This window comes from Sus scrofa, chromosome 3 (assembly GCF_000003025.6).
Source record: "Sus scrofa isolate TJ Tabasco breed Duroc chromosome 3, Sscrofa11.1, whole genome shotgun sequence".
Classification (NCBI taxonomy): Eukaryota; Metazoa; Chordata; class Mammalia; order Artiodactyla; family Suidae; genus Sus; species Sus scrofa.
The window spans coordinates 73,876,271-73,902,972 of NC_010445.4; the positions used below are offsets into that span (position 1 = coordinate 73,876,271).

The following is a 26,702-nucleotide window of genomic DNA, read 5'->3' on the forward strand; positions in this document are numbered from 1 at the left end:
TGACAGGCACTTAGGTTGCTCCCATACCTAGTGTAAATAGGGCTGCAGTGAACATGGGGTTGACACCTGATGCAGTTCTGAAACCCCTGGTTCAGAACAGAACACAAAATGTACCCTGAAATCTTAAATAATTCCTTTACAGTTTTTTTTCACCCTAAGTGTAACATGGGGTGACAGCCGGGGGTGGGGGAGGGTTTGTTCATAGTAGGCTTCGCCTGAAATCCACAGGAAATGATGTGGATGCTCTATTTAGCTTTCTCTAATGTCTATCAACACATACTGGGAAACTCTTCTTTTAAAAGAAGCAAGTTCCTTATTCCGCTTTTGAAAATCATCCCTGTTGGTAGAAGCATAACCACTGTCTGTATGTGTGTCCATGTGTGTCCACAAAAGACACTTAACAGCTTTCCTCAAAGTAGTAGTGTTCTTTCTCCTCCTGTGTGTAAGATTCTCAGCTCACAAGACCCCTTCTGCTTTTTTTCCCCAAAAGAGGGTTAGATTTTTTCAGATTTCATGCTTTTTCTCACTTGCTGTCAATCGTATGATGCAAGAAGCCTTTCCCTCCTTTACATATACATTCCTAATTCTCCCATAAATAATTCTTTCACTGTTTATTTTTTTTCCTCACTCTTAATTGGATCCTGGTAAATGCCAAGTAGCTTCCCCCCCGCCCCCAGCTTCTAATGTTCTTTAAATGGAATTGACCATTTGTACGTTCTTTCATCCACCTCACGGAGGGCCATGTCTGTCACTCAGGGGCCCAGACCCAGGTAGGTTTGCTTATTACTATGCTGAAACCACCGGAGAATGATTTCTAAGCCAAAGAGGTTCAGACATACTATCTATACCTATACTTTAAGACCTGTTTTGGCAAGTGACACCTTTGTTCCACCAGGAAGAATCAATTGCCCCTGTTAGAAGCCACAATGATGCTTTGAATTCTATTCAGACCACAATGTACAAATGTGCAGACTGCGTAATGCAAATCCCAGGGAGTGCTGGTCACCTAGACTATGGTGTGAATAATGCCTCCTGGAGCTGAGCAGTGCACACCCTCCTCAACCATACTTAGCAGCCTTTCAGCGGGAGACTTATTTCCCCCTAATGTAAATCACTTTTTGCATTCTTAAGAGATAATGGCCACTTATGGACTTTTTGCTTGGCTAAACATCATAATCAGGGTCTCATAAATTTAAAAGATACCGTTAAAAGTTTAGGGACTAGGAAGATATGTTGTCCCTATATCTTCCTGTTCCATAAACCTGATCTTTATTTTCCCCAGATTTAATGTTCCAGATTCTTGCTCCCTGGAACACACTGACTTTGGTTTTAAAAAAAAAAAAAAAAAAACCATAAAGTCATTGGAATGACTTGAGAGAAGACAGATGGTGTTATCCTCAGAGAGTGAAAGTGGGAGTAGAGAAGGAGAGTCATGAAGAGCAGGGAAACATCAGAGTCACACACCAAAAAGACATCAACAAGGTAAATATTTATTTCAAAACTTAACAGTGATGCCACATGAATAAATACATTTAACACTGAATGTGGGAAAACTACGGTGCATGTTCTAAGATGATTTACTAAAGAATCAGAGAAAAGGTGGTCTTTTACCCCTTGAACCTCCTGGCCACTGAGAAAAGAATCTGGGGGTAGGAAGAGCCCGAAGGAGGTTGTGTGGAATTTGGGGGGAAAGGGAAGAGAGGAGCCGATACAATCAGGAAGAATTTTCTACTCCCCTTTCCTCACTACGGCCTTAAAATTAAACTTCTGAAGTTGGAAAATATACCTTCACCCACATACCTGGTTTCTTTCTCCATTTTGGTTTCAAATCACTAGTACGTGGGCAGGGATAAACATTGGAAGGTGGTACCTCCTTTGATTTGGTCAGATCCCCCTGGTTGATGATGGGTTTGTGAGGCCCTTCAGAGGTGAAGCAGGAGCTGCAACAGCACATGCTTAAAACTCAGGCTCAACCCCAATATCAGTGACTAAGGTACAGCACAGTGTGTTGGCCACCACCACACATTGTGTAGGTGCAAGTCAAATCCATCTTTGTACAAACCCATCATCCCATCAGCCGGCCTGGGGTCCAGCTCCTCCACCCGCTGGAGCTGGGGGAGGAGGGCATCAGCCAAGGAGTTGCCCAGCCCCCTCACCCACGGAGAGACCCCGTAGAGAAAACCCATCCAGCCACTTTTTTCTATAAACCCTCAAATGAAACAGAATCTTGCAGATTTGGAGTTCCTAGTCATAATTAGGGGGAAAAAAAGAGAAATGATCTGGAAGGGGTCAAACGTAGCCCCTTGCCAGACCAGCCTCCAGTGGGAGCAGGACACACCTGCTCTGGGCAGCTTCTGTGGGTGGAGAGGGCTTGGGCAACTCCTGACTTCCTCAGATGTTTTTCTCAGAACTTTTCAGACTGTAGCCACAAGGCTTCAAGCTAAAAGCCACCACTGGGGAGCTGGCTCTCAGGGAGTTTCTGGGTAGCGCAAGAAAGGAAGACGAGACTTGTCCTTGACACTGATGTGTGATCTCGTGGCCAATATCGAGGGAAGGAAACAGAGGGGAACCACAGAGGTTTGCTCCTTAGCACTCTTAAGACAGAGGGGCAATGGTTTCAAAGGGAAGAGTTGCTTCCAGTTCTGAAGGGCAAGGTCAAAACCTGAGCACCGAGGGACACCGGCTGCACTGCCATGGGTATGAGAATCGAGAGGCTTTGGGGTTTGAAGCAAGGGAGGACCTCAGGGCTCTCCTAGTTCAACGCTTTCATTTTCCAGAGGAGGAACCGGAGACTTGGAGCAGGTAAACAGTGTCCCAGGCCACACAGCTTGTCATGTCTGCCTGGGGGACACAGAGGATGGCAGAGAGGCTTGAGCGAGCCATGTGGTCAGTGCAGGCGAATATCACACACCACAGGGTTAGTTACCTCCAGGACCCCCTGCAGATGACAATGTCCCACCCCTGGGCCCTTTCTCGTGGGATCTGTCACAGAAGTAGCCTGGTCCTGGATTGAGCTTATCCATGTGGTTCCCTGGGAGGCAGGTGCCGAGCTGCAGGCATGTCCTCACTTCCCCGTCCGGGAGGCCACCTGGATGGCTTTGATCCACTCAGTGCGCTCCTTGGGGTTGGCCGCTTGCAAGAAGTAGTGCACTTCATCGGCCGTGATGATCTCAAAGAGGTTCTCTTCCTCACTCCTCCTGCCTGGTGAGAGAGGAAGTGAATGACAGCCCACAAGGGCCCCCGAAAGGACACCCAGCTCACCCTCCTTCTGCAAGCTGTGAAATCCCCATTTCTCAAGTGTTCTAAGAATTAAGTGCAGCATGATTTTCAAGCTTACCATCACTATATGATCATAAACATTCACTGTATGATTATATATATATAGTGCTTATATAAGCAGGTATGTAGCGGGAATGTAAAACCCGAAAGGAGAAAGATTTTTCTTTTATAGTTTATATGGAAACCAAATTTCTCGCTTTTGTACAAATAATGTTGAACAAAAATTCTGTAATAGTGTCTAGTGGGTAACTTTCCCCTGCTCATAAAATAAACCAAGAGCTGACCTTAATATATTAAAAAAAAAAAAGATGCAGGGTTCCCTTGTGGAGCAGTGGGTTAAGGATCTGACATTGTCACCGCTGGCCCGGGAACTTTCACATGCCATGAGCACCACCAAAAATTAAAACAAAACAAAACAAAACAAAACAAAAAACCACGAAGGCACCACCAGTATCTCCAGGACAGCCTGAACTGGTTTTTAGCAAATTAACAAGGGCTAAGTGAGAGTCTCTTTTGAAAGACTGGAAGGTAGCAAACTAGCCAATACTGTGACAAGACTTAAAACATCCATCTCACATCAAAAGGCAGCACACTCCCCATCCCAACACTAAAGAATGACTGTCCAGGGAGAGGGGAATGAGCCGATGCAGGAATAGTAAAAATCCAGGCTTTTACTCCTGCAGTGTTTTCCTGTCAGCCTCTATAACATCACAAACCCCAAATGACAGGAGAAACCAGGGCCTGGATGTCCAAACTGCATCTTCCCGCTGACACAGCTCATCCCTACACCCGAGAAGTCAGTCTACACTGACAGGATTATTCCGTCACCGAGTCTTGGGCTTACAATCAGGACCCAGGGGTCAGTTCCTGTGACTCCGCCATTCTCGAAGAGGAACTAAAACCCAGATTTGTTAGGCAACTCACCCACAGTTGTGCCACTAACTAACAAGCCAGGACCCATCTACAACCCAGGAGCACTTCTGGCACCTCACACTGCCCAGGGCACAAATGTTCCTTTTGTTGTGGGAGATTTCCAGATCTGCCAAGAGTCCTCTTTCAGGAATGCATGGCCATTCTCCCCATCTCAGCCATCTGAGGTGATAGATTTTTCTCAGCCTTGTGCTAGGATTTATTCGAGACTGCCACAAAACCACTCCAACCACCCAGAGCCCAGAAAGCCAGAGAAGCAGGTGGGAGAAAATAGCTCTGGGTCTCTCCAGAGTTTTCAGACAGTAAATTCATCTATGTCTGAGTGAGTGCGTGAGTGGGTGAGGGAGTGCTGTCAGGATGTCCAGATGCGGGAAGGGAGCCTGGGTCGACACAGCTCTTTCCCACAAAAATCCATTCTTACCATCTGTGTTGCTCTCCACTGAGGTCACCACACAGCCTCTCAAGTGAATCGCTCCCAGGGGATCTTCCCCCTAAAAGAGAGAGGAGTCCTTCTTTAAGTTTCCGAAGTACAATGTACAGATAGATCTTATCTCCTTGGTGCAAAAGCCACACAGACTCACTCTGGTGTAGATCAGGGCCCCCCAAGTAGATAAGAGCAGGAGATTAAAGGAACCCTTCTCCTTTTCACCTGCGGGGCAAGGGGGCTAGATGGGGAGACATGAGTCAATCCGAGCTTCTGCACCTCTGGAAGAAAGTGGCAGGAGAGGTGGTGAGGCTGAGCCATCACCCTTTTCTCTTCCATTTCCAGAGCCTTTGGGCTCCAGGCAACTGACACAGGAGAAAAACCTCGCAAGAGGGAATCACAGAGCCCAGCACTACTAGCAGAGGCAAAGGACCCAACTCAGGCAGACCTGGCTCTAATAATCAAGAATCCAAGGGAGTTCCCGTCGTGGCACAGTGGTTAACGAATCCGACTAGGAACCATGAGGTTGAGGGTTCGGTCCCTGACCTTGCTCAGTGGGTTAAGGATCCAGTGTTGCCATGAGCTGTGGTGTAGGTTGCAGACGCGGCTCGGATCCCGTGTTGCTGTGGCTCTGGTGTAGGCCTGTGGCTACAGCTCTGATTCGACCACTAGCCTGGGAACCTCCATATGCCACAGGAACGGCCCAAGAAATAGCAAAAAGACAAAAAAAAAAAGAAAAAAGAAAAAAAAAAAAAAGAACCCAAGAGTTCCCGTTGTGGTGCAGAAGAAACGAATCTGACTATGAGGTTGCGGGTTCGATCCCTGGCCTCGCTCAGTGGGTTAAGGATCTGGCATTGCCATGGCATAGGTAGCTCCACCTGTGTGGCATAGGTAGCTAGAGTTCCAGTTCTCTAGCCTGGGAACCACCATATGCTGCAGGTGCAGCCCTAAAAAGACAAAAAGACAAAAAAGAAAAAGAAAAAAAAGAAAAAAAAAGAAAACCCTCAAGAGCCCAAGTGTCTGGACTTAAACCATTCTCTCATCCAACTTGGCCAAGAAGAGGAATTACCACTTTTTTGTATCTTAAACCAAGAGCAAAGCCTTGGACTGGTTGAGTTCCTCTGAAAACATCAGACTGGAGCAAATTGAAAAAAAAAAATTACAGTGAGTTGACCAAATAAATGATCATAGAGTGGTATTTTCTTCCATTCCCAAGATTCTGCTGGCCTCGAAGCCTAAGCGCTTCGATCTTTGCAATAAGAAGGGGTAGGAAAAGATGGAGGAAGGAGGGAGGAAAAGAAGTGGGAGGGTGACGAGGAAAGGGGCTTCCACAGAGCCGACGGGAAGCCCAGTGCCCACGTGCGGTGAAGGCTTCTAGGGAATGGATCTATCAAGCACAACATCTCACCCCGGCAGGGTCATAGTAGTGCAGATACGCAGGGTCTTCTCTCAGAATGAACTTCCGCACTTTCCAGTTCTTCCTCCTGTGCCCCTGCATCCAGGATCAACAGAGAAAAAAGAAGGATGAGTCCTTAGCATCACTCTGTACACATGGTACCTTCAAGACAAGCCATGTTGAATTGAACAAAAGGAAGAAAGACAGATGAAATACTAACTTTAGGAGAAACCAGGTCATGGCCCAAGTCTTTGTCATAAGGACAGCACTGGAGTCCGTGAACACTTTGGATGCTATTAAATTATGGATTAAATTATTTCTAAAAGGGTGGGGGGGGAAATGTATACATGTAAGGATAACTTGATCCCCTTGCTGTACAGTGGGAAAAAAATAAATTAAAAAAAATAAAAATAAATAAATTATTTCTAAGATTGTCACACAGCTTTAGCATTATTTGAGACAGTTCTATGTACACAACCTATGTTAGCCAATGTGGGGACTATAAAGAGATTTAAGACATGGCCCTGCTCTTCAAAGAGTTTACAACTTTTATAAAAATATAAAATAGCAAATGTCCAAATCAAATAATTTGTATAGTTATGGATTTCAAGTGAGTTTTTTAAAATTTATTGTTTATTATTGGTGGGTTTTTTTTTTTTTTTTTTTTTTGGCTGCACCTGAGGCATGTAGAAGTTCCCAGGCCAGGGATCAAACCCACGCCACAAGGGCAACCTAAGCCACTGCAGTGACAATTCTGGATCCTTAACCTGCTGTGCCTCAGGAGAACTTTTTTGTTGTCGGTTTCGAGGTTTTTAAATTTTATATTGAAATATAGTTGATGTCCAGTGTTAGTTTCAGGTGTACAGCAAAGTGATTCAGTTATAAACATATATATATGCTTTTTAGATTCTTTTCTTTTTTCACTTTTTAAAGTTGTATTGAAGTATAGTTGACTTACAATGTTGTGATAATTTCTGCTGTACAGCAAAGTGATTCACTTATAAGTGTACACGCTTTCTGTTACAGGTTATTACATGATATTGATTATAGTTTCTTGTGTGCTATATAGTAGGTCCTACTTTCAAAGAATTTTTATTTATTGCTTTGTAGGGCCACACTTGAGGCATATGGAGGCTCCCGGGCTAGGGGTCTAATCGAAGCTACAGCTGCCAACCTACGCCAGAGCCACAGCAATGCCAGGTCCAAACCACATCTGCAACCTACACCACAGCTCACGGAAATGCCAGATCCTTAACCCACTGAGCGAGGCCAGGGATCAAACCTGCATCCTCATAGTTCCTAGTAGGATTCGTTTCCTCTGCGCCTAGTAGGATTTAAATGAAGGAGACATAACCAGGTTTGGGATGTCACAGAGAGCCCCATAAGACCTACACTTTTCCACGTGGGACACACAGAGTGAGCAAGAGGTGGGTGGGAAGACCAATGACAACCAAAGAGCAGTAGTGGGAGTGTCCAAGGCATTTTCAGACACTGCCTGAGTAAGACCAGTCTGGCTAGAAGGCAGGGTTCATGAGGAAGAGCAGAAGTAAGCTTGGAAAAGTGGAAGGAGACAGTAAAAACACAACATGGAGGTTGTGTGAGTTCCATTGCAGCTCAGCAGAAATGAATTTGACTAGTATCCATTAGGATGTGGGGTCGATTCCTGGCCTTGCTTAGTGGGTTAAGGATCCGGCGTCACCATGAGCTGTGGTGTAGGTCACAGACGTGGCTCGGATCCTGCATTGCTGTGGCTGTGGTGTAGGCTGGCAGCTGTAGCTCAGATTGGACCCTTAGCCTGGGAATTTCCCTATGCTGTGAGTGTGGCCCTAAAAAGAAAAAAACAAAAAAAACAAAAAAAACCATGGAGGTCGTTGTCACTGATGGCTTTTGAATCAGAGGCGAAAAGATTACAATGACATTTTAGGAAGGTTACTATGGTGAGAACATACAGGGTGGACCAGCTGGTTAGGTTAAAGATAAACCAGGGGAAAGACAATAAACTAAAAAGAAGGTCATTAAGAAATGATTGCAATAATCCCAGCATACAATGATTAGGGACCAGCAAGAAAGAGCAACTTTGGAAATAGAAAGCAACAGTTGCTGTGATTGACATGGTGAGAAAGAATGGGTCTTTCCCGATAGCATGAAACATTGACGTTGTCTAGACTGTTGGTCTTGAGGCAAGATTTGAGTCTTTTTCGTTTTTGTTACTCTGCTGCCCAACACACTTTATATCTGTTTGGAATTGCCTTGAATTACTCAGTTATTTCAATTAGCTTACAATAGTTGTTTAAATAGTTATGTTAAACCTGATTCTCTGATTTCCCACAGTAAATTCAACTCTGGAACCCCCCAAAAAATTATTTTAGAAAATATATAATTTCTAGCTTGCCAACATGAAGAATATTATTTATTTCTGAAGCTCCACATATTAAGAGGCACATAAACAAATTTTCCAAAAGTTTTCACCGTGCTTGTATAGAAAGAATGAAACGTTGTGATTTTAGCAAACAGGGCCTCCATTATAATGCCAGATCAGAGGAGTTTAGTGACAGCTTTCAAGAATGTGTCTAAGATATTTGGAAGGGCACTTGGTCAAAGCTCTCATCTCCAAGAACCTTTTCCTTGTCAGAAGGATGGAGCCAGGAACACTGTAGAGTCATATGGAAGAACAGAGGGTATTTCTATTTATAATACCCTATACAGAATAGCTTTTGTAAAGTATCAACTTCTAAAATCCTCATTATGAGTTCCTGCTCTTTGCCTTAGCTGATGTTGCCCAGAGGCTGAGGATGCTAAAGTTTTTGTCCCACACTATTTCCTCCTGATCTACAGATACACAAGTCACGTTCTCTTAACAATCACTGTATGACTGTCAAGGACTCTTGAGCCAATGGGAGAGGAAGGTACAGGAGGATGTGAAATCAGCCAACTCTGGCCAACCACATTATCCTTAAGCCCTCATTGGCATCACAGTGTAACACAAAGAAGAGTTATCTTCCACTGCATGAGCATTTTCCTGAGGCATTTTAAGGAATGCACGCATGCTTGGGGTTTCCAAGAACTCTTGCTGTTCTGTCAATGTCATCTATGCAATACGCCATTTTATAAAGGGAACTTGAGCATCTACAGATTTTGGTATCCATGGCGGGTCCTGGAATCAGTCCTCTGTGGATACTGAGGAACGGGTACACCTTATATTCAATTTAATTCACTGTAAAATTTATATTGCCTATTACAGATGAACAACTCTGCAGCAGATATGAGAAACACACATAACATGGCCCTCTTCATCAAATAATCTACATGTGGTTGAGAAACCCAGTCTTTTATTCATGGTTGAAACAGAACAAATTATATAAAAAAGATTATATTGAATAGAATCCAATGTCATTCATCCTCAAACTTGCTACAACCCTCAAGTAGAATTATTTCCTCAGGGATGAGGGTAGGAGGGAGGATTGGGGCTGGAGGAGACTGACCTCCAGTTGGATACAGCTACTTCTCACCTGTGAGGGGTGGAGCACAGGTGTCCTTTTTCAAGATAAGCCTCCTGTGCAGGTTAAGCTTGGCCAACTCCCAACAGTAGACACGGGGGGGGGGTAGTTTTATGGTATTTAAAGAGGAGATTTTTAAAAAATTTCTCAGATGATTCTGATATGAACCAGGATGATAAATCACTGACATAAGAGATTGGAAACATTAAAAGGGGCTGTCAATTCAAGTAGAAGAGGTTTTTAAAAAGTGAGAAGGGAAACTATTGAAAAAAGAACACAATTCTAGAATGAACAAAGATTTCGTGTCTTCTTAATGTTAAAAGGAGGTTTATAGGACTAGACAGTGTTAAATTAATTTTTAAGAAAATGGTTAGCTCTGTGACTCTTAACATTGACCACATATCAGAATCTCTTGGGGACCTGTAAAATCCAGGGACTCTGATTTGATTGGCCTGGGGAACAAATTTAACAGATCTGTGGCAAACTAAAACATGCACTTACTAGGTGATCTAAAGCTAAACTGTACCTATCAAAGGTCACATAAAGGAAGGGGAAGGAAAACTGGGAAGCAAGCCTACTTCTCGTTCCCATAATCTTCAACACATCCTCATGCCCATCCAGCCCACTCCACTGGGCCCTTTGCCCAGACATGACTCCAGTCCAGCCCAGACTTTGTCTACCCCTTTTCCACCTTCAGGTTCCATGTTCTCAAGATTCCACTCTAAACTAAGGCTTGTCAGATCAACTAACTCAAAAACTAAGTCATTCATGGCTGATAATTACGTAGAATGACAGAAGAGATAAACAAAATAAGAAAATAATGAAATTCCCTCCCAAGCTACTCCTGTCTTAACAGCCACCTTTCAGCACCTGGAATCAAAGAGTCAGGAATATGGGAATGTTTGTCCGAACCCATGAGGAAGGTAGTGATGGGTGAACTCTGCCTACAGGCCACTGACAGAGCCTTCCTTATGTAAGGCTGGCCCTGCTCCTATGCTTATTCTTTTATCTAGTCAGTGAGCAGCCTGTCATAAAAGTTATTAGAATAGTTTGTGAATTCTTTCTAAATCGTGGCTGTATTATTTCTTAGGACAGTGTTCTCTCAAAACCTGATGTTAAGGTAAGTTTTCCATACTGATGCCCCCACTCCCCTTAGTGAAACTCAAAATCCCTATCTATATTGAATCTCAGCCAGCCCAAAGTCCTCCTTTTGAAGTTTAAATATATGCTCAAATTTCATTCTTCCTTCTTCACTCTGGAAGGTCAGGTTCCTATTACGAGATTAGTCAAATCTCTCAGTCCCATGGCAACAGAAATATCCTTACAGCAACCAGATTCTCTCTGATATATACTGAGCAGTGCCTTTAAGACAGCTCACAGAATAGCCTCAAGGGCAAGACCTTGGCCTTATAATGCAGCTTTGGCTTCTATGACAACATATGCTAGTATCAGTTGTTTCACCCTGAATATGCCCATGTTTTCTTGTTACTTCTTCCACTACTAGGTGCTGGCTCTGGCTTCTTCACTCAGCCCCAGCCCTTGTGTTCTCTTATGTCTTGGCACCCTGTGCGTGGGCACCTGATAACTAACTAGACCTCTTCAGCTCACCCCAGCCCCTCTTCCCAGACTGACAGTGGCCGGTACCTGGTACACCTAATAATGACTGAGCCTATACCTTCTGACTGGATTTGACCTTTGTCTGCTGTTGCTCCTGCACAGTTGACCTGGGTATGGCCTTTTCCTATTTCCTGACTATTTTTCAGGGAAGAGGAATAGGCCAAAAAATGGAAGGACTTTCACTAGGAAGCATCTGGGTCTTTTGCATGGCATCTCTCAGCTGATCAATATCTTCCAGCCAATGAAAAGATCAACATTTTTCCTGAAACACTGATAAAAGAGGAATTCCCCTATTTCCAGGTGCATCTTCTGCCCCTCCTGCCTCTGTCCTCTCAGCCTCATGCCACTTTGATCAACTACCTAGATATTTGTCTATCTTTCACTCAGTCCATTTAATTTTCTAATTGCCTATTGGCCATACAAACAAAGTACCACTTGGTAATTCAGATATAAAGTACCTGGTAAGGGGGGCAAGAGTCATGGCCACTTACCTGCTTCAGCAAACATCCCTGCTTGATAATGACCCCTCTGAATTCTTCTTTCAGAATCACATCGTCATCACTGGAATTATCTTCACAGAAGAACCCACTGTCCGGCTATTGGGAGACCAAAGAGCAGGTGTCTTTTCCCCGTCTTAGGCAAATTGCTACTTATACCATATCCATCTCCCCCCACCCAGCCACTGGGGTAGGCACCTTCTCCTTCCCCTTATGGTTCATGTCCTAACCTGAACTTTAAAGGTTGTCCTTGATTAGCTCATTCCCCCTCCCACTATTCTTGTTTCTAGATGCTTATTTCTTCTTGCTAGATGCTCTCTTGTCTCCACTCAGGTACGATCTTGTCAATATCCTTCCATTTTCTTGAGTTCCCCAAGCTATATTCAAAGTCTAGCTCAGCACATTTCTTCATTCAAAGGCTTCCTTCTCTTGGGACCTCATGGTCACACCTCTGAAAGCAGAGTTGGCTCATTTATAAGACACTGTGCATGCAGCACAGTCTCTGTGATGACCTTGCCCTCAGTTCCTCTACTTTGAGAAGACCCAGAGCACATGTCCGGCACATCCTCTGAGGTCAGGAAGGAACAGGGACTTGCTCAGCTATAAGAGGGCGATGAATCACACAGAGGAAGAGAAGCCACTGTGCTGGGTATTTTTAGATCCTACATTTAAATGGCTATAAACAACCAGATCAAAATTCTGAAAAAAAATTCTAATGGGGGAACTTCCCCCAAAGTGAAATGAAACTCTCTCTGGGAAATTCACTTCATTTTTATAAGTGGCTTCCTTACTTTTTGCTCTGACCCTAAATAGAACCAAAACTGCCAAAATCCCCCCAGAAATCCACTATTTCCCGATTCCTCACATAACCCAAAGTCCATATTGTGTCATAGAGCATTTCCCAATCTGCGGTTAGCACCGGCCTCCGAGTACACAAGAGGCCTGAGGGAGGGAACGTGGATGAACGCATTTTATACTGAGTCACATATTTGAACGTATTTTTGGAAAAAAATACAACTTGCACATTGTGCTTTCACACATCTCCCTCGAGAAAGGGAGCTTCCAGAGGGCCATAATTTTTGCCTGTTATTTTTTTTCCACTACTGTATCTCCTTTGTCTAGGTGACTGCCTGGCATGTACTGAGGCCTAATAAGTTTTTTTGTTTTTTGGTGTTTTTTTTTTTTTTTTTTTGGTTCTTTTTACAGCCACACCTGAGGCACATGGGAGTTCCCAGGCTAGGTGTCAAATCAGAGCTGCCGGCATAGGCCTCGGCCACAGCAACATCAGATCAGAGCAGAATCTGTGACCTATGCTGCAGTTTGCAGCAACATCAGATCCTTAACCCACTGAGCAAGACCAGGGCTCAAACCCGCCTCCTCAGGGATACTAGTCAGGTTCTTAACCCATTGAGCCACCATGGGAACTCCTTATAAATGAATTATTGCTTAGAATCAGAATAGACATAGCATAGCTTTAGAAGTTGGTAAAGAAAACTATCCGCATAGACAGGATTTTCCTTTAAACAAACTCACTGGATATGACGAGCATTGTGGAGGGGCCAGCTGTCAAGCCAGGGACATGGAACAACTCTGCAGGGTGGGCCTCTTCCTCCCAGGTATGCAGGTATAAACTGAAATCAACCTAGAACCCACCCAAGGCAGCCCCCACTCCAAGGAGAGGGGAAAGGTAGCATCCTCACTCACAAAGTAGTAGAAGGCATCGGCGTTGTCCAGGAAAGGGTTCTCAGCAGTTCCGTCCACCGCGCTCTTGGAGAGGTCTCCAGCAGGCTGCAGGTACCCTTCGTTGAGCAGGGAGGAGGCGATCATGATGCCCTCCTGGCGATTCCGAACAGAATTGTTGGAAAGCAGCCAGTCGATGACACAGTTGCCTGGATGGGACCATCAGAGGGAAGGTTAACTCTCTTTACCAAAGAACTCGCTGCTGCCAGTTGCCCCTGGAGAACTGCAGCACACCCAAGGGTCAGATATGTCTCATCTTCCCTGCTATTCCAAGAAGGAAAAGTGAAATCAGTGGGATAGATACCTGAAAACAAAAGGAACCATGTCAAAGGTTTTTGGGTTTTGTTTAAAATAACTACCTGCTGCTTAAGGAGCAATGCACGCATAAAGAAATAGATTTTACTCACCCGTTCATTTATCCCATTAACCACCAAGCATTTACTGACTATCTGCTAGATGCTGAGTACCATGATGGGTAGTGGGGAGGCTCCCCCAGGGAATAGAAAAGGTGGATCTGGGGGGAAAGTAAGTGGTGTAACAAGTGCTTTGCCGTGGGTCAATACAGTGGAGCTGCTGGGTCGAATCTTCAGGAAGATGTGGGGGCAGCAGGGAGGGGTACTGTGTGTACACCATTGGGAAAAGATTCACAGAGGAAGTGACACTGAGTAGAAGTTTGCCAAGCATCTACTCAGGTGGGGACTGAGAGGAACCAGCAGAGGCTGAGGGAGCAGCAGCTTGAACAGACACACACAGGCATGAAGCCGACCTGCTGAAGTGTGGGGGGTGGGGGGAGTCGGTAGAAAGAAGGAAAGAGGAGAGAAAGGAAAGCCCCAGGTGAGTGGGGAGAGCTTTGCTGGCATATTAAGAAATCAGGCAATTGGAGTTCCGGTCATGGTGCAGCGGTTAACGAATCCGACTAGGAACCGTGAGGTTGCGGGTTCGGTCCCTGCCCTTGCTCAGTGGGTTAACGATCTGGCGTTGCCGAGAGCTGTGGTGTAGGTCACAGACGCAGCTCGGATCCCACATTGCTGTGGCTCTGGCATAGGCCGGTGGCTACGGCTCCGATTGGACCCCTAGCCTGGGAACCTCCATATGCCGCGGGAGCGGCCCAAAGAAATAGCAAAAAGACAAAAAAAAAAAAAAAAAAAAAGAAATCAGGCAATGAAAAACCAGTGCAAGTTTTTGAGCAGAAAACCTGATCAGACATGTATGTCTTAAATTAGAATTTGATGATGTCCCTTGCACTAACTGTCATGGCTTTGCATGGTCTTACAGGAACCTTGAGAAGCCATTCAATCGAGGTTGGGTCTCAAGGGAGGATTGCAAAGAGAAAAAAGTGAAGCTGACCCACCAACTGGATTATTAGCAGGCTACAAGGAAGCTGTGTATTAAAAATAGTCTGTACAAGTGTAGCCAACCAGGGAGGCAACACAACAGATCCCGGGTCATCAAAGCAAGGGCAGTAAGTTGTGCCATCCTTGAAATAAGGCTGAAAGCCATTGATTAGTGCAGCATCCATGATTTTCATATGTAAAGGCTTTGCCCACTTTTCTTTCTCTAGAAGGATACACTAATACTGCATTTCTGCTTTTAATCTTTGCTGTGACCCTCTAAGCAGTAGGGCAGTAATTACAGATCTCTTCTTTTCTTTCTTCTTCTTCTTCTTCTTCTTCTTCTTTTTTTTTTTTTTTTTTTTTTTTTTTTTTTTTGTCTTTTTAGGGCCACACCTGAGGCATGTGAAAGTTCCCAGGCTAGGGGGTCAAATCGAAGCTACAGCCACTGGCCTACACCACCGCCACAGCAACACAAGACCTGAGCCATGTCTGCAACCTACAGCACAGCTCACGGCAACGCCAGATCCTTAAGCCACTGGGTGAGGCCGGGGATTGAACCTGCATCCTCACGGATGCTAATCAAATTCATTTCCACTGAGTCACAATGGGAACTCACAAATTTCTTTTAAGAATGAAAAAATTATGCCATGGGTGTGGCCCTAAAAAAGAAAAAAAGAAGAAGAATGAGAAAATTAAGACTCAAGTGACCTTAGGCCTGAGTTACACCTGCAGTGGGGCTTCACTTAAGTGTCCTCATCCTAGATTCCACATGTGCTCACTCGAGATGCTGACACTTGAAAAACAAGTTCAGTCTCATCTCCTTGACACCTGACATTCAAGGTCCTCCATCACATGTCAGTAGTGCCTGAGTCCCAATCTCTTGTCTCTCTGCTGAGGCCACCTGACTCCCACATGAAAGTTCAACTCACCTGCATTTCTAGAACCTGCTCTGATCTTCAATGGAGAGAACTTAAGAAGTTCAAGCTCAATACTCTGGGACTCAGTAATACAAACATAAGCCTGGCCTGGACCTCATGCCCAGAACTATACCAGAACCTCCCCCTCATTTCCTTTTCCAGAGGTTCTGTCTTGGTGAGGATTAATTCCCCTGGCATACTACCCTGTTACTCTGGGGCATCCCCTTTATCCCTCTGCCTTCCTGACCTTAACCTCGACCATTTTCTTGAATTATTTGTTGGATGGACAAATCCCTTAGATTCTTCTTTCTTTTTTCTTTCTTTTTTTTGGCTCTTTGTCATTTCTAGGGCCACACCCGCAACATATGGAGGTTCCCAGGCTGGGGGTCGAATCAGAGCTGTAGCCGCTGGCCTACGCCAGAGCCACAGCAATGCGGGATCCAAGCTGCATCTTCGACCTACACCACAGCTCAAACACTGGATCCTTAACCCACTGAGTGAGGCCAGGGATTGAACCTACAACCTCATGGTTCCTAGTCAGATTCATTAACCACTGAGCCATGACGGGAACTCCTCCCTTAGATTCTGCATCTGTTGCATCTTCTCTGACTTTTCTTCTGTTGACCTCTCCTATCACCATAAGTCAGCCACATCTGATATCTGACAACCTAGTCCCAAACGGCATGTCCCATTTTCCACCCTGATGACCCATCAGCCCTACCAAGCTGGTTATTTTCTTTCCCTGATGAATATTCTGGAAATCTCAGCCCCATAACTTTGTCCTCACCATTCTCTGCTCAGCCTCCTCATCAGATTCCTTCCCACAAACACTTCATGACATTCCACTCATCTTTCAGGGAAGAATTTAGGCACCACCTCTACTCATCCCAACTACCCCTGAGTTCTTTCTCTTTTCTGAACTCACGGAATTGATTGTCTCTGTGGACATATGACTTCTTCGTCATGATAACCACATTAAGAGCTTGCATCATACAGTACTCAGCGTGTTCTAAAAGCATTACAGTTACAGCAAGTCTTAAAATCAGTGCACTATGACTATCCCTCATTGACAAACAAGGAAAGTGAAGCACAGAGAATCTAAGTTACTGGCCTAAGGTTTTACAGCTAGTGAGCTGCAGAGCCAGGATTTGAACCAAGGCAGTCTGGCGCCAAAGAACATGTTTTTAACCCCTGCGCCACCTACCTAAACTCATAACACGTAATGCCTGACCCTGTGAAGCCTCAGACATCCCTAATATTGTCACTTAAATCTGATGTTGTATATCTTGATTCCTGTTTATCATCTTATTCATCTCTCTCTATTTCAACACCCACTACATATTGGGGGAAAAAATGACTCTTTGATGGATATAGGTGGAACTTCTGAAATTTTATCTTGAATAACAAAGTTCTGTTCTATCCTTATTTCTCTCTCTACGCTGGCGAAGAAGTTCAATGATCACGTCCACCAGTCTGCGTTCCATGACCCCATCCCCCCACCATGCTCCACATCCCCACCCCCCACACACAAGGCTGAGCGAGGCCTCCAGACCACCTGCCCGCCACCCAACCCACCCACCCCACTTCAGACTCGCAAGGCCTTTTACCTGTGAAGCAGTGATTAAAAACCTTCTTGTCCTTCTCTAGGTTTAGTTCTTTTATTCCTTTTTCAGTGTCTTTCATGGACAAATACAAGGCACTGCACAGAGGAAAACACACGGATCAGTGGGAGCCTTTCAAAATGGCAAGTCCTCTCAGGGACTCGCCACCTTGGGGAGGCTGGTTGTGAGCCCAAGCTTCCCCCTCCCCAGGCGAACCCTGAGCCTAATCTCTCCACTAGATCATAAGTGGTTAAAGGGCAGAGTTCATACTTGCACAACTCTGTGGCCTGCACAGCATTCAGTAACATGTACTAGGATGGCACTTAATATCTCTTCACTTCATTAAATTCTGTTGATTTAACTCCTAGAATCTGAGATGGAGAATTGCCCCAAGTAGCTGCCACAAATTAAAGGTCCTCACGCCTCAATCCTCTAGGTCTCTGTCCTTTAAGTGTCCCTCAAGAGATCATCTAGGGTGGACAATTGTGTCCAAGAAAGTCAATGTGTGACTATACTTGTCTCTTACTCTACAAATTATGAGATAAAGCAAAAGAGAAGTTCTCATTTTTGCCCTTGAGATGATGCACATAAAATAGCTTTAATCGGAGAAATTGCAAGCAACAGAACAGAAGTCCACTTTCACGTATTATGTAGCTCTATCCAGTACCAGCATCCTTCCCACTTAGCTCTCATGGCTGTGGCCAGAAATGTGGTCCCCTGACCACCCCACCCAGCAGCTACAGTGAGACTTAACACGTTCTCTCAGGTCTTTACCAAAACATTTCCTTGGTGAGAGGAAGTGCCCCTTCTCTCCAAGCTTAACATGCATACTTTATCAAACTCCTGTGACCTGCCAAGTGCTGCATGAGGCATGCAGAAGGCTTTCTCAGTCCCCTCCTAGGATTCCTCCTCATTTGGTAAACAGAATCCTGGAGGGACGCTTTAAGCGGCCAACATGGAATTCTCCCTAGCAGGGCTCCTGTTTCAGGGTACGTTCCACATAGAAGCAAAAAACCAGCCAAAAGCAAAGAGACTCCTAGAGAAAGGAGCTCATGTGATAACCTTTCGGTAACAACTATCACCTGCAATTCCAGGCTCGTCAACATCAGAGGCCATTAAACTAGGTCAGGGCACAAATGGCTGCCACCCAGGAGGGGGGAACTTGAACTCGAAACCTTACCTACTTGGACACATATCCCTGCCTGGTTTTTTGTTTATTTGTTTACCTATCTATAGATCCTAAAGCTCTCTTTTAAGATTAACTTATTATGGCCACTCCATAAATGCAATGATGCATTCCCTCTTTCTCTCTCTTTCCCTAGCTGTCTCCTTCCCTCTCTTTCTCTCTCGGTCTCTCTCTCTTTTCCAAGATTCCCCAAAATGAGGGAGTTTAAACTCCAGTAGCCTCCTCTCCTCAGCCGCTAGGCCCCCAGGTAAACATCTTAGTACATCAAGTGGCACGACTAAAGACCTGGAAGGGTAGCTAAAGCCTTCAGAGGTGGACAAAGGAAGCCTTGGAGCAGGATCTGTTGTGAGTTTTCCTCAAGGGGTGCAGTGGGAGAAGCAGAGAGTGAAGGAAAGCAAACATAGACAATTCACCCTAAATCAATGGTCTCTGGCAGTCGAATGGACCTCCTGGTGGATTTCCTTGCAAACTTCTGGCCTCCTTCAATGCATTTAATAGCCTTCTTGATGTCCCGAACCCAGCCATCTCTCTCCTCCAGGAAGGCTGCCTGGAAGAAGTGGTCCTGCTGCTTGGTGGTTGTGATCTTAAACACAAACTGTAATTAAAACACAGCCCATTAGGAATGACTCCTTTCGAGGACCTGACATCCCCCGTAAGCACAGCAGTTGAGTCAACCCCACTCTAGAAGCGCCTGGCCACAAAAGGCCCAAATGCCCAGGGTGGAGAGTGGGTGGTGGTGAGAGGCACTGGCCCAAGGAGTTCCATTCACATTGTAGGCTCTGCAGGGACTCAAAGGTCAGTGCCTGACAAGGCATTCATCACGGTTAATGACTCACCATCCTTTTGCCAAAGTCCTGGCAAGGACTGGTCAGAGTGCTTCCTTTCAGAGGAATCATCCCTTTGGGACTGTTGTCACTTTTCTTCTTATAGAATTCAATTCCATCTTCTAACAATATAACCCACATGGGTTTCCAGGTGTTGAACATGCTCCCCTGTAATGACAACAAAAAGAGCTGGGCTTTAATGTTTTCTAAAGCTCTTTGATCAGTGGCACAAGATTTGGGTAATAGACTAGCTTTGGCCAGTGTGAATGCAGGTGAACCACATTTGCGTGCCCAAGCCGCTAGGAAAGCAGCCTTTAGGGGTAAAGGGGAATGGCATTCTGCTGGAACTTTTTTAAAAAGTTTTAAGATAAAATGTATACACATCTATAATTAGCCCATAAGTCTCTCCTGGGCTGTTGCCAAGGGAATATGGTAGAGATCCCAATTCTCCTTCTTAGGTACTTCAGACGACCTTTCTGTGGCTTGTTTTCTGCTCTCAACACTGCCCAGTGTTCGGTTCAACTTAGGGATGGCAAACAGATTCTACTTCAAGGACCAGCTTAGACTGAATGGTAGCTGAAGCCTGAAGCTGGACTTGCTGGAAAAGTGCCACCATCACCCGCTGTGTCAATGATGGGCGTGGAAGCCACACACAGTGGCGTGCTAGCTGCAGTTACCTCCATCCTTTGTCTAAGCAGATTGTCTCTGAATGGGAATGTCAAGAAGAAACTCAGGATACAGCCCTGTGCACAGGCGTGGCTAAGAGGTATGACAATCACTTGCAGAATGGTCTCTAAGGCCAGTGTGATGCTGTCACATCAATGGGGCCTCCAGGAAAGTTTTCGGTTTGGGTTAATGTCAACTGCCCCTTGAGCAATAGAAAACCATTCCGACGACATCAAGAAAGTCTCTCTTTCTTGTCTACAATCTGGGACAGCTTTGGAAAGGGAAGAGAATAGGGTTCTTCGCCTCTCATCTTTGAACCCACGATGTCACCCTGTCATGACTACCACAAAATGGAATTATCGTCCAGTTCCCAGAAGATCCTGCTGCTTATCTTAAAATACCAAGAGCTTCTATATAAAGGTCCAGCTGCCCAAAAGGAAAGCTATTTATTACAAAGAAGATAAATACTCGTGGACGATAATTTTGCTTGTCCCAGTGTTCCCTTTGTTTTAGCTAGTGAGCAAAAAAATTAATTAAAACACAGTATCTCTTTTCTGTACAAGCAGAATAGCTATTCATGCTAACACTGGATTATTTCTCTTTTTAAAAAGTGGGCATCAGACACTACGCCAATACATGAAATAATTTCAATCAAATGCCTTTCTGTTTTATATCTACCAGAAAGAAACTCAGAATATAAAGAGCTCCTGCAAATCAATAAGAAAAAATACAATCTATTTTTTAAATGAGCAAAAGGCTGGAAGAGGTATTTCATTAACAAGGATATCCAAAAAGACTCTGAAAAGTGTTCAACATCACTATCCATCAGAGAAACACAAATTAAAACCACAGTGAAATGCCTCTGCACGCACACTAGAGTATCCAAAAATTTTAAAAGATTGAGAAGAGCAAGACTTGGCAAGGATGGTAACTGGAACTCCTCATGTGGCTGGCAGGAGTGGAAAATGGTATATACAGTTTGGAAAAATGTGGAGAATGTTCTAATAATTAGAAAATATATATCAACGTATCTAGGCATGAGAGTACATGATGTCTGAAACTTATTCTCAAATATCTCAGCATGAGAATATGTGCGTATACACACACACACACACACACACACACACGAAGGAGTTCCCATCATGGTGCAGTGGAAACGAATCCAACTAGGAACCATGAGGTTGCAGGTTCAATCCCTGGCCTCGCTCAGTGGGTTAAGGATCCAGCATTGCTGTGAGCTGTGGTGTAGGTCACAGAAGCAGATTGGATCTGGTGTTGCTGTGGTATAGGCCGGCAGCTGTAGCTTTCCGATTCGACCCCTAGCCTGAGAACCTCCACATGCTGCTGGTGGGGCCCTAAAAAGACAAAAGACAAAAAAAAAAAAAAAAGAATATGTGCGTATACTTACATAGAAATAAAAGATAGGGAGACATAAGACAAAAGTAGACATGTGATAAATCTAGAGAAAGAATATGTAGGTAGTCATACTATTTTTTTTTCACTTCTCTATGGGTTTGAAATTTTTCAAAAAATTGCGAAAATTAATAAACAAATGAACAACACTTCTGCACATTAAACTTGGGAATGTGTTTTAGGGAAGACTGGTCTTTGAAAGTTTCAATAACTGAAAATAATAAAAGATATTCACAGAGCTAGGAGTAGGAAGTTGCACCAGATGACTCCTAAAATGCCTTTCAAGACTCAAATTTTATACTCTACTTCAGACTTATCAAAGATTTATAATTGCCAGAGTCACTCAGGGCTTTTGACCTTGGAAGAGGGATAGATTGGGAGAGGTCAGCCAGCACTGCATTCCTTCTGTCGACAATTAAAACTACCCTGGAGCCAACTGTTCAAAATGAGTTTGTGCTTTCCAAATTCAAGTGGAGCCTCGGGGGTTGTCAGCTCACTTGAAGAAGGATGTGTCATTTGGGATTCAGGGTCACTGTGTCCCCTGAGGAGGCGGAACTCGGTAAAACAAAAGAGGGGAGTTCCCGTAGTGGCTCGGTGGTTAACGAATCTGACCAGGAACCATGAGGTTGCGGGTTCGGTCCCTGGCCTTGCTCAGTGGGTTAAGGATCCGGCATTGCCGTGAGCTGTGGTGTAGGTCACAGGGCAGATCGGATCCCGTGTTGCTGTGGCTCTGGCATAGGCTGGCGGCTACAGCTCTGATTTGACCCCTAGCCTGGGAATCTCCACATGCCGCAGAAGTGGCCATAGAAAAGGCAAAAAGACAAAACAAAAAAAAAAAAAAAAAAAAAAGAGGAAGACAGCTTACAAAGGGGGAGTTTCTTCCAGACTTGGTAGTGGTTAGTTAGGCTCAGATGGTGGGATTGTGGGTCATCTCCCTCCTCTCAGCCATTACTGCACCTGCCAGCTCCTCACAAGAGTCACCAGGCAGCACCTTCCCTCCACTACCCCTGTCTTTGCCCCTCTCCGTCCTTAACCCTCTTGATGCTCACCCAAGAGCAAAACCGGAAGTGTGGTCCCGGAATGCCCAGGCTAGAAAGGCACTTAGGATCAACTACCAACACCCTCCCCATACAGGTAAGAAAGGGTTAAGGGGCTGCACCTAGTATACCTGACCAGTTAATGTGGAACTATGGTTAGAATCCAGGTTTACTCGTTCCCAATTAGATGTTCTTTTCACTTCCTCTTAGATGCCATCTTCATTTTGGTTCTCACAAAACTTTGAGTCATTCTAGAATCTAAATCAATCTTTAGCCCACTTGGCTATCTATTTAAGTAACCTCATAAATATGTGTGTATATAAAATCATAAGACAGGAGTTCCCATTTTGGCTCAGCAGAAACAAACCCAACTGGAATCCATAAGAGTGCAGGTTCGACCCCTACTCTTGCTCAGTGGGTTAAGGATCTGGTGTTGTCACAAGCTGTGGTGTAGAGGTCACAGAGGCAGCTCGGATCCTGCGTTGCTGTGGCTGTGGTGTAGGCCGGCAGCCACAGCTCTGTTTCGACTCCTAGCCTGAGAACTTCCATATGCCATGGGTATGGCCCTAAAAAAAAAAAGGATTAAAATCATAAAGCACATCTAAATCATAAATCACACCATAATATTATTATATATAATAGATAGGTTTTATGATATTATGTAAGGTTTATATATAAGTATAAATTTACACACACACACACACATATATACACAGCATATGTCTGCTTTCTTCCATTATAGGCCAAAACCAATACAATTACATGTCAAAAAGAGCAGGTTTTAGATGTTGAGTCAGATTTAAAGTTTCCAGGTGAGTCACTACACGTCATCACGGAAATAGTTTAGTGCATAAGAATCTGACATTGCATGATACCAAAAGAAGAAATCTTAAAGGTCAAGATACTTGACCATATAAAAGAACTGATTTTCTATAGAGTAAAAGAAAGAAAGAAAGAAAAAACAACAACAGAAACCTCCTAAACAACCGAAAAGCAAATAAAATGTTGTGGATATTTAATATATTATCATATCATTAAAGGTTAATATCCTTAACATATTTTTTAAACTCTTTAGAATCAATAAGAAATAGACAAATCCTCCCAATTTTTTAAAAAATGGGCAAACAATAGAAACAGGCAATTCTCAAAAGAAGAGGTGTTTGGGTCCAATAAACGTAAAAATTTACTGTGTCGACAACATTCAAATGAATGCAAATTAAATACGATAAAATCTTATTCTTGAATACTCTTTTTTAAAGATTTATAAAATGAATTGGCCAAGATTTGGGGAATTGGGCATGTGAGGAAAAAAGGCTCTGGAAGTCAGTATTTGGTGCAGGCTGTCAAAAAACCTACCAAGTCATTTGTAAGCTTTATAAATAGAAGCATAGGCTCTAAAGTGAGGAAAGTAATATTCTAACCTTAAATGGAGCATAACCAGTAAGTGACCATGGGCTCTGAAGCTGAACGGCCCAGGCTCAAATCCCAGCTCTGCCACATTCTAACAATGTGACCTTGAGGAAGTTTTTGTTTGTTCTTTTTTGTTGTTTTTCCTTTTTCTGCTGCACCCGAGGCATAGGGAAGTTCTAGGGCCAGGGATCAAATCGGAGCCACATTTGCATCTTACACCCCAGCTACAGCAACACCAGATCCTTTAACCCACTATGCCAGGCTGGGGATCAAACCAACAATATCACAGAAACAAGGCAGATCATTAACCCATCACGCCACTGTGGGAATTTTGAGGAAGTTTTTAACCTCATTTTTAACATCTGACAAACGGGGACAATACTACTATTTCTTAGGGTGACTGGGAGAGTAAATAAAATAATCCATGTAAATTGCTTAGGGCAAGCTCCAGAACACAGTGAACACCCAATAAACACTCCCTAGTCCCTGTAATTCTGTGCTTACAGGTGCACCTGGATAATAACCTTGAGTTCGGGAAACCTCAAAGCTACAGAGAGAGGAGCTGGTTCAAAAGAGAGTGACCGGATGGCATCTCTCTTAGGGAAGTATTGAAGGAACTGTTAGGTTTTAGCCCCAAAGGGACAGGATGTTTTAAGCTCCCAAAGAGACAAGCAGAATAGATGCTGATTGTCTTCAAAGGTGTGAAACACTGGATTGTTTTGGAGTCCTATTCGGGGAAAGTTTCAGGGAAAAAAAACAAAAATCTTTTGCTGAATAACTTAAGGGAGAAAGCTAAACGACTGAGTTCCCCAGCATGCTTGAGATCATCAGATTAGTAAAAGAAATGCAGGCCACAAATGAGACGTTCAAATAAATACTTCTCCAAATACTTAAGATTCCAGTCCACCCTCAGATTCTACACATGTCTCCCCAAAACCCATGGTCCCTCTGGTCCCTTCAGGTTTCCAATTCCAGGTGCCCTGCCCTAATTTGAACCCTTGGGCCTCAACTGCAAGTCAAAACAAAAACGAAAAACCAAGTCAAATAAACAAAACCAAAACCCTTAAGAATATATTTAACATGAATATCTAAATATGGGGGGAAAAGGGGAAAAAAGATTTATTTAGGTTACTAAAATATGAACTTCCAATCCTTTGGTTTCTCTGAGCCTCTTTGAGATGAGTTTCTTTCTTTAAGACATTCAACAAATAAGGAAAAATGAAGCAGCTCCCGTGCATCAGACACTGGCCTGGGTGTGGGGGGATAAGAATGAACAGGAAGCCATCTTTGCTTTCAAAAGGTTCACGCACAGCCGAACAGGGGAGAAAGTGACCTTGACTCCAGGTCAGTGTGATAAACAGACTCATTGGGACAGGCCTTCCTGTGCATGTGTAGCTTCACAGAAAGAAGCCATCATGACTCGTTGCTGAGGGTGGAGGCAGCGTGACTGACACCTCCAACCAAGTGAAGACACCTCCCTTCACTTCTCCTTTTCCTCCAACTTCTCTTTTCCTATGACATAGAGCTAGAATTCAAAGGAAAACTACATGACAGTCAAAACTACGCATCTAATTAAAGCAGAACTGTGAGTAGCATCTATTCTCCCACACTCATGGGACATGTTATTTTAAGTTGGCATTGCATTCAATGAAGCCCTTATTTCTCCTGCATCATAACCTGCATCATCTAGTTTTTCAACCTGATTCATGACATCCCTGGTATAACATCCCAGATCAAATGCCTGTTTAAATACTTTGAAGGCAAGGGAACTCATCTGTTCAGTAGTACACTTTTTACATAAATAAATGCTTCCGGGTTGGACAATTTCTCCATAAAAACATATTAGGAAATGAATAGAGAAATTGCACCAATTGTTTAACAGCACGATGTCTGGAGTCTTAGGGATTTGGGTTCAAATCTCAACTTTGCCTCCTCCAGGCTGTGTGGCCTTAATGCAAGTTACTTAATTTTTCCAAACCTTAGTCTCCTCACTTTTAAAATGAAAAAAATATAGTGCCCATTTCCCATTGCTGTAAAGATTAAATGAGATCATATGCTCAAAGGGCTTATCCGGTGCCTAGCTTGTAGTAGGTATTCAATAATTAGTAACCATCAAATTCCCTGGTGGCCTAGAAGTTAAGGATCTGGCATTGTTACTGCTATGGCTCAGGTCACTGCTGTGGCACAGGTTCGATCCCTGGCCCAGGAACTTCCACATGCCGCAAGCAAAGCCCCCCCCCCCGCCAAAGGCAACCATATAGACAGTTAAGATAACACAGTTTTCTAGACAGTACTATGAAGTCATTCCAGCATAAGGTGTTCCCAGGTACCACTCATCACAACAACTGTGCTTTGGAAAAGAAAAGCACTGCAATCTGAGCCCATGAGGGCCATGTGTAACATGGGTTAAGCATGGCTCTTGGTAGCCCTGGGGCCATAATTTCAGGTTCCAGTCCAGCTCTGCCACTTTAGAGCTTAGGCAAGACTCTTTGCCTCTTTGTACCTTACTCCCTTTGTCTGTAAGTTAAGGATAACAGTTGTACCCACTTTATAGGGTTGTCATAAAATCTATGGATTAACTGCTTAGATCTGTCCCTAATGCAGGGAAAGTGCCACAGATATTAGTTACTATGATGATGATGAATCAATGGGTGCAAATCAAAGGGCTTATTTCATGGTGTCCCAAAGACAAGGGAACCATATGAAAGAATGGCTGGGCCAAGGTCTCTGAGTCTTGCTCTCTGTTTTGCACCAGGCTTTCCTCCTTTTCCAAGCCCCTTGTCCTCTTTCTCACCACCCCAATTCCTGTGCTTTCCCCCAGCCTCACAGGCCACCTAAATCCCTAATCCACTCCTTGGCTCAGTCCTACCACTCAACGTGCTTGCTGGATTTGTTGCCATAGAAACAACAGTCAGCTCCATCATCCTCTAGGAA

General features: G+C 44.1%; 1 protein-coding gene across 2 annotated transcripts in view; it reads right to left on the bottom strand.

The window, feature by feature from the left end:
- The window catches only part of PLEK (pleckstrin), a 32,423-nt gene continuing 7,191 nt past the window's right edge, over positions 1,471–26,702 (bottom strand). For both annotated transcript variants that reach the window (XM_013996094.2, XM_021087425.1), the window contains 8 exons: positions 19,255–19,410; positions 18,832–19,013; positions 17,239–17,330; positions 13,345–13,529; positions 11,635–11,739; positions 6,042–6,125; positions 4,631–4,700; positions 1,471–3,201 (listed from right to left, as the gene is read on the bottom strand). In XM_013996094.2, coding sequence (XP_013851548.1) covers positions 3,065–3,201; positions 4,631–4,700; positions 6,042–6,125; positions 11,635–11,739; positions 13,345–13,529; positions 17,239–17,330; positions 18,832–19,013; positions 19,255–19,410 — 1,011 coding nt within the window. In that variant the 3' untranslated portion in view covers positions 1,471–3,064. The remainder of the gene's footprint in view (positions 3,202–4,630; positions 4,701–6,041; positions 6,126–11,634; positions 11,740–13,344; positions 13,530–17,238; positions 17,331–18,831; positions 19,014–19,254; positions 19,411–26,702) is intronic.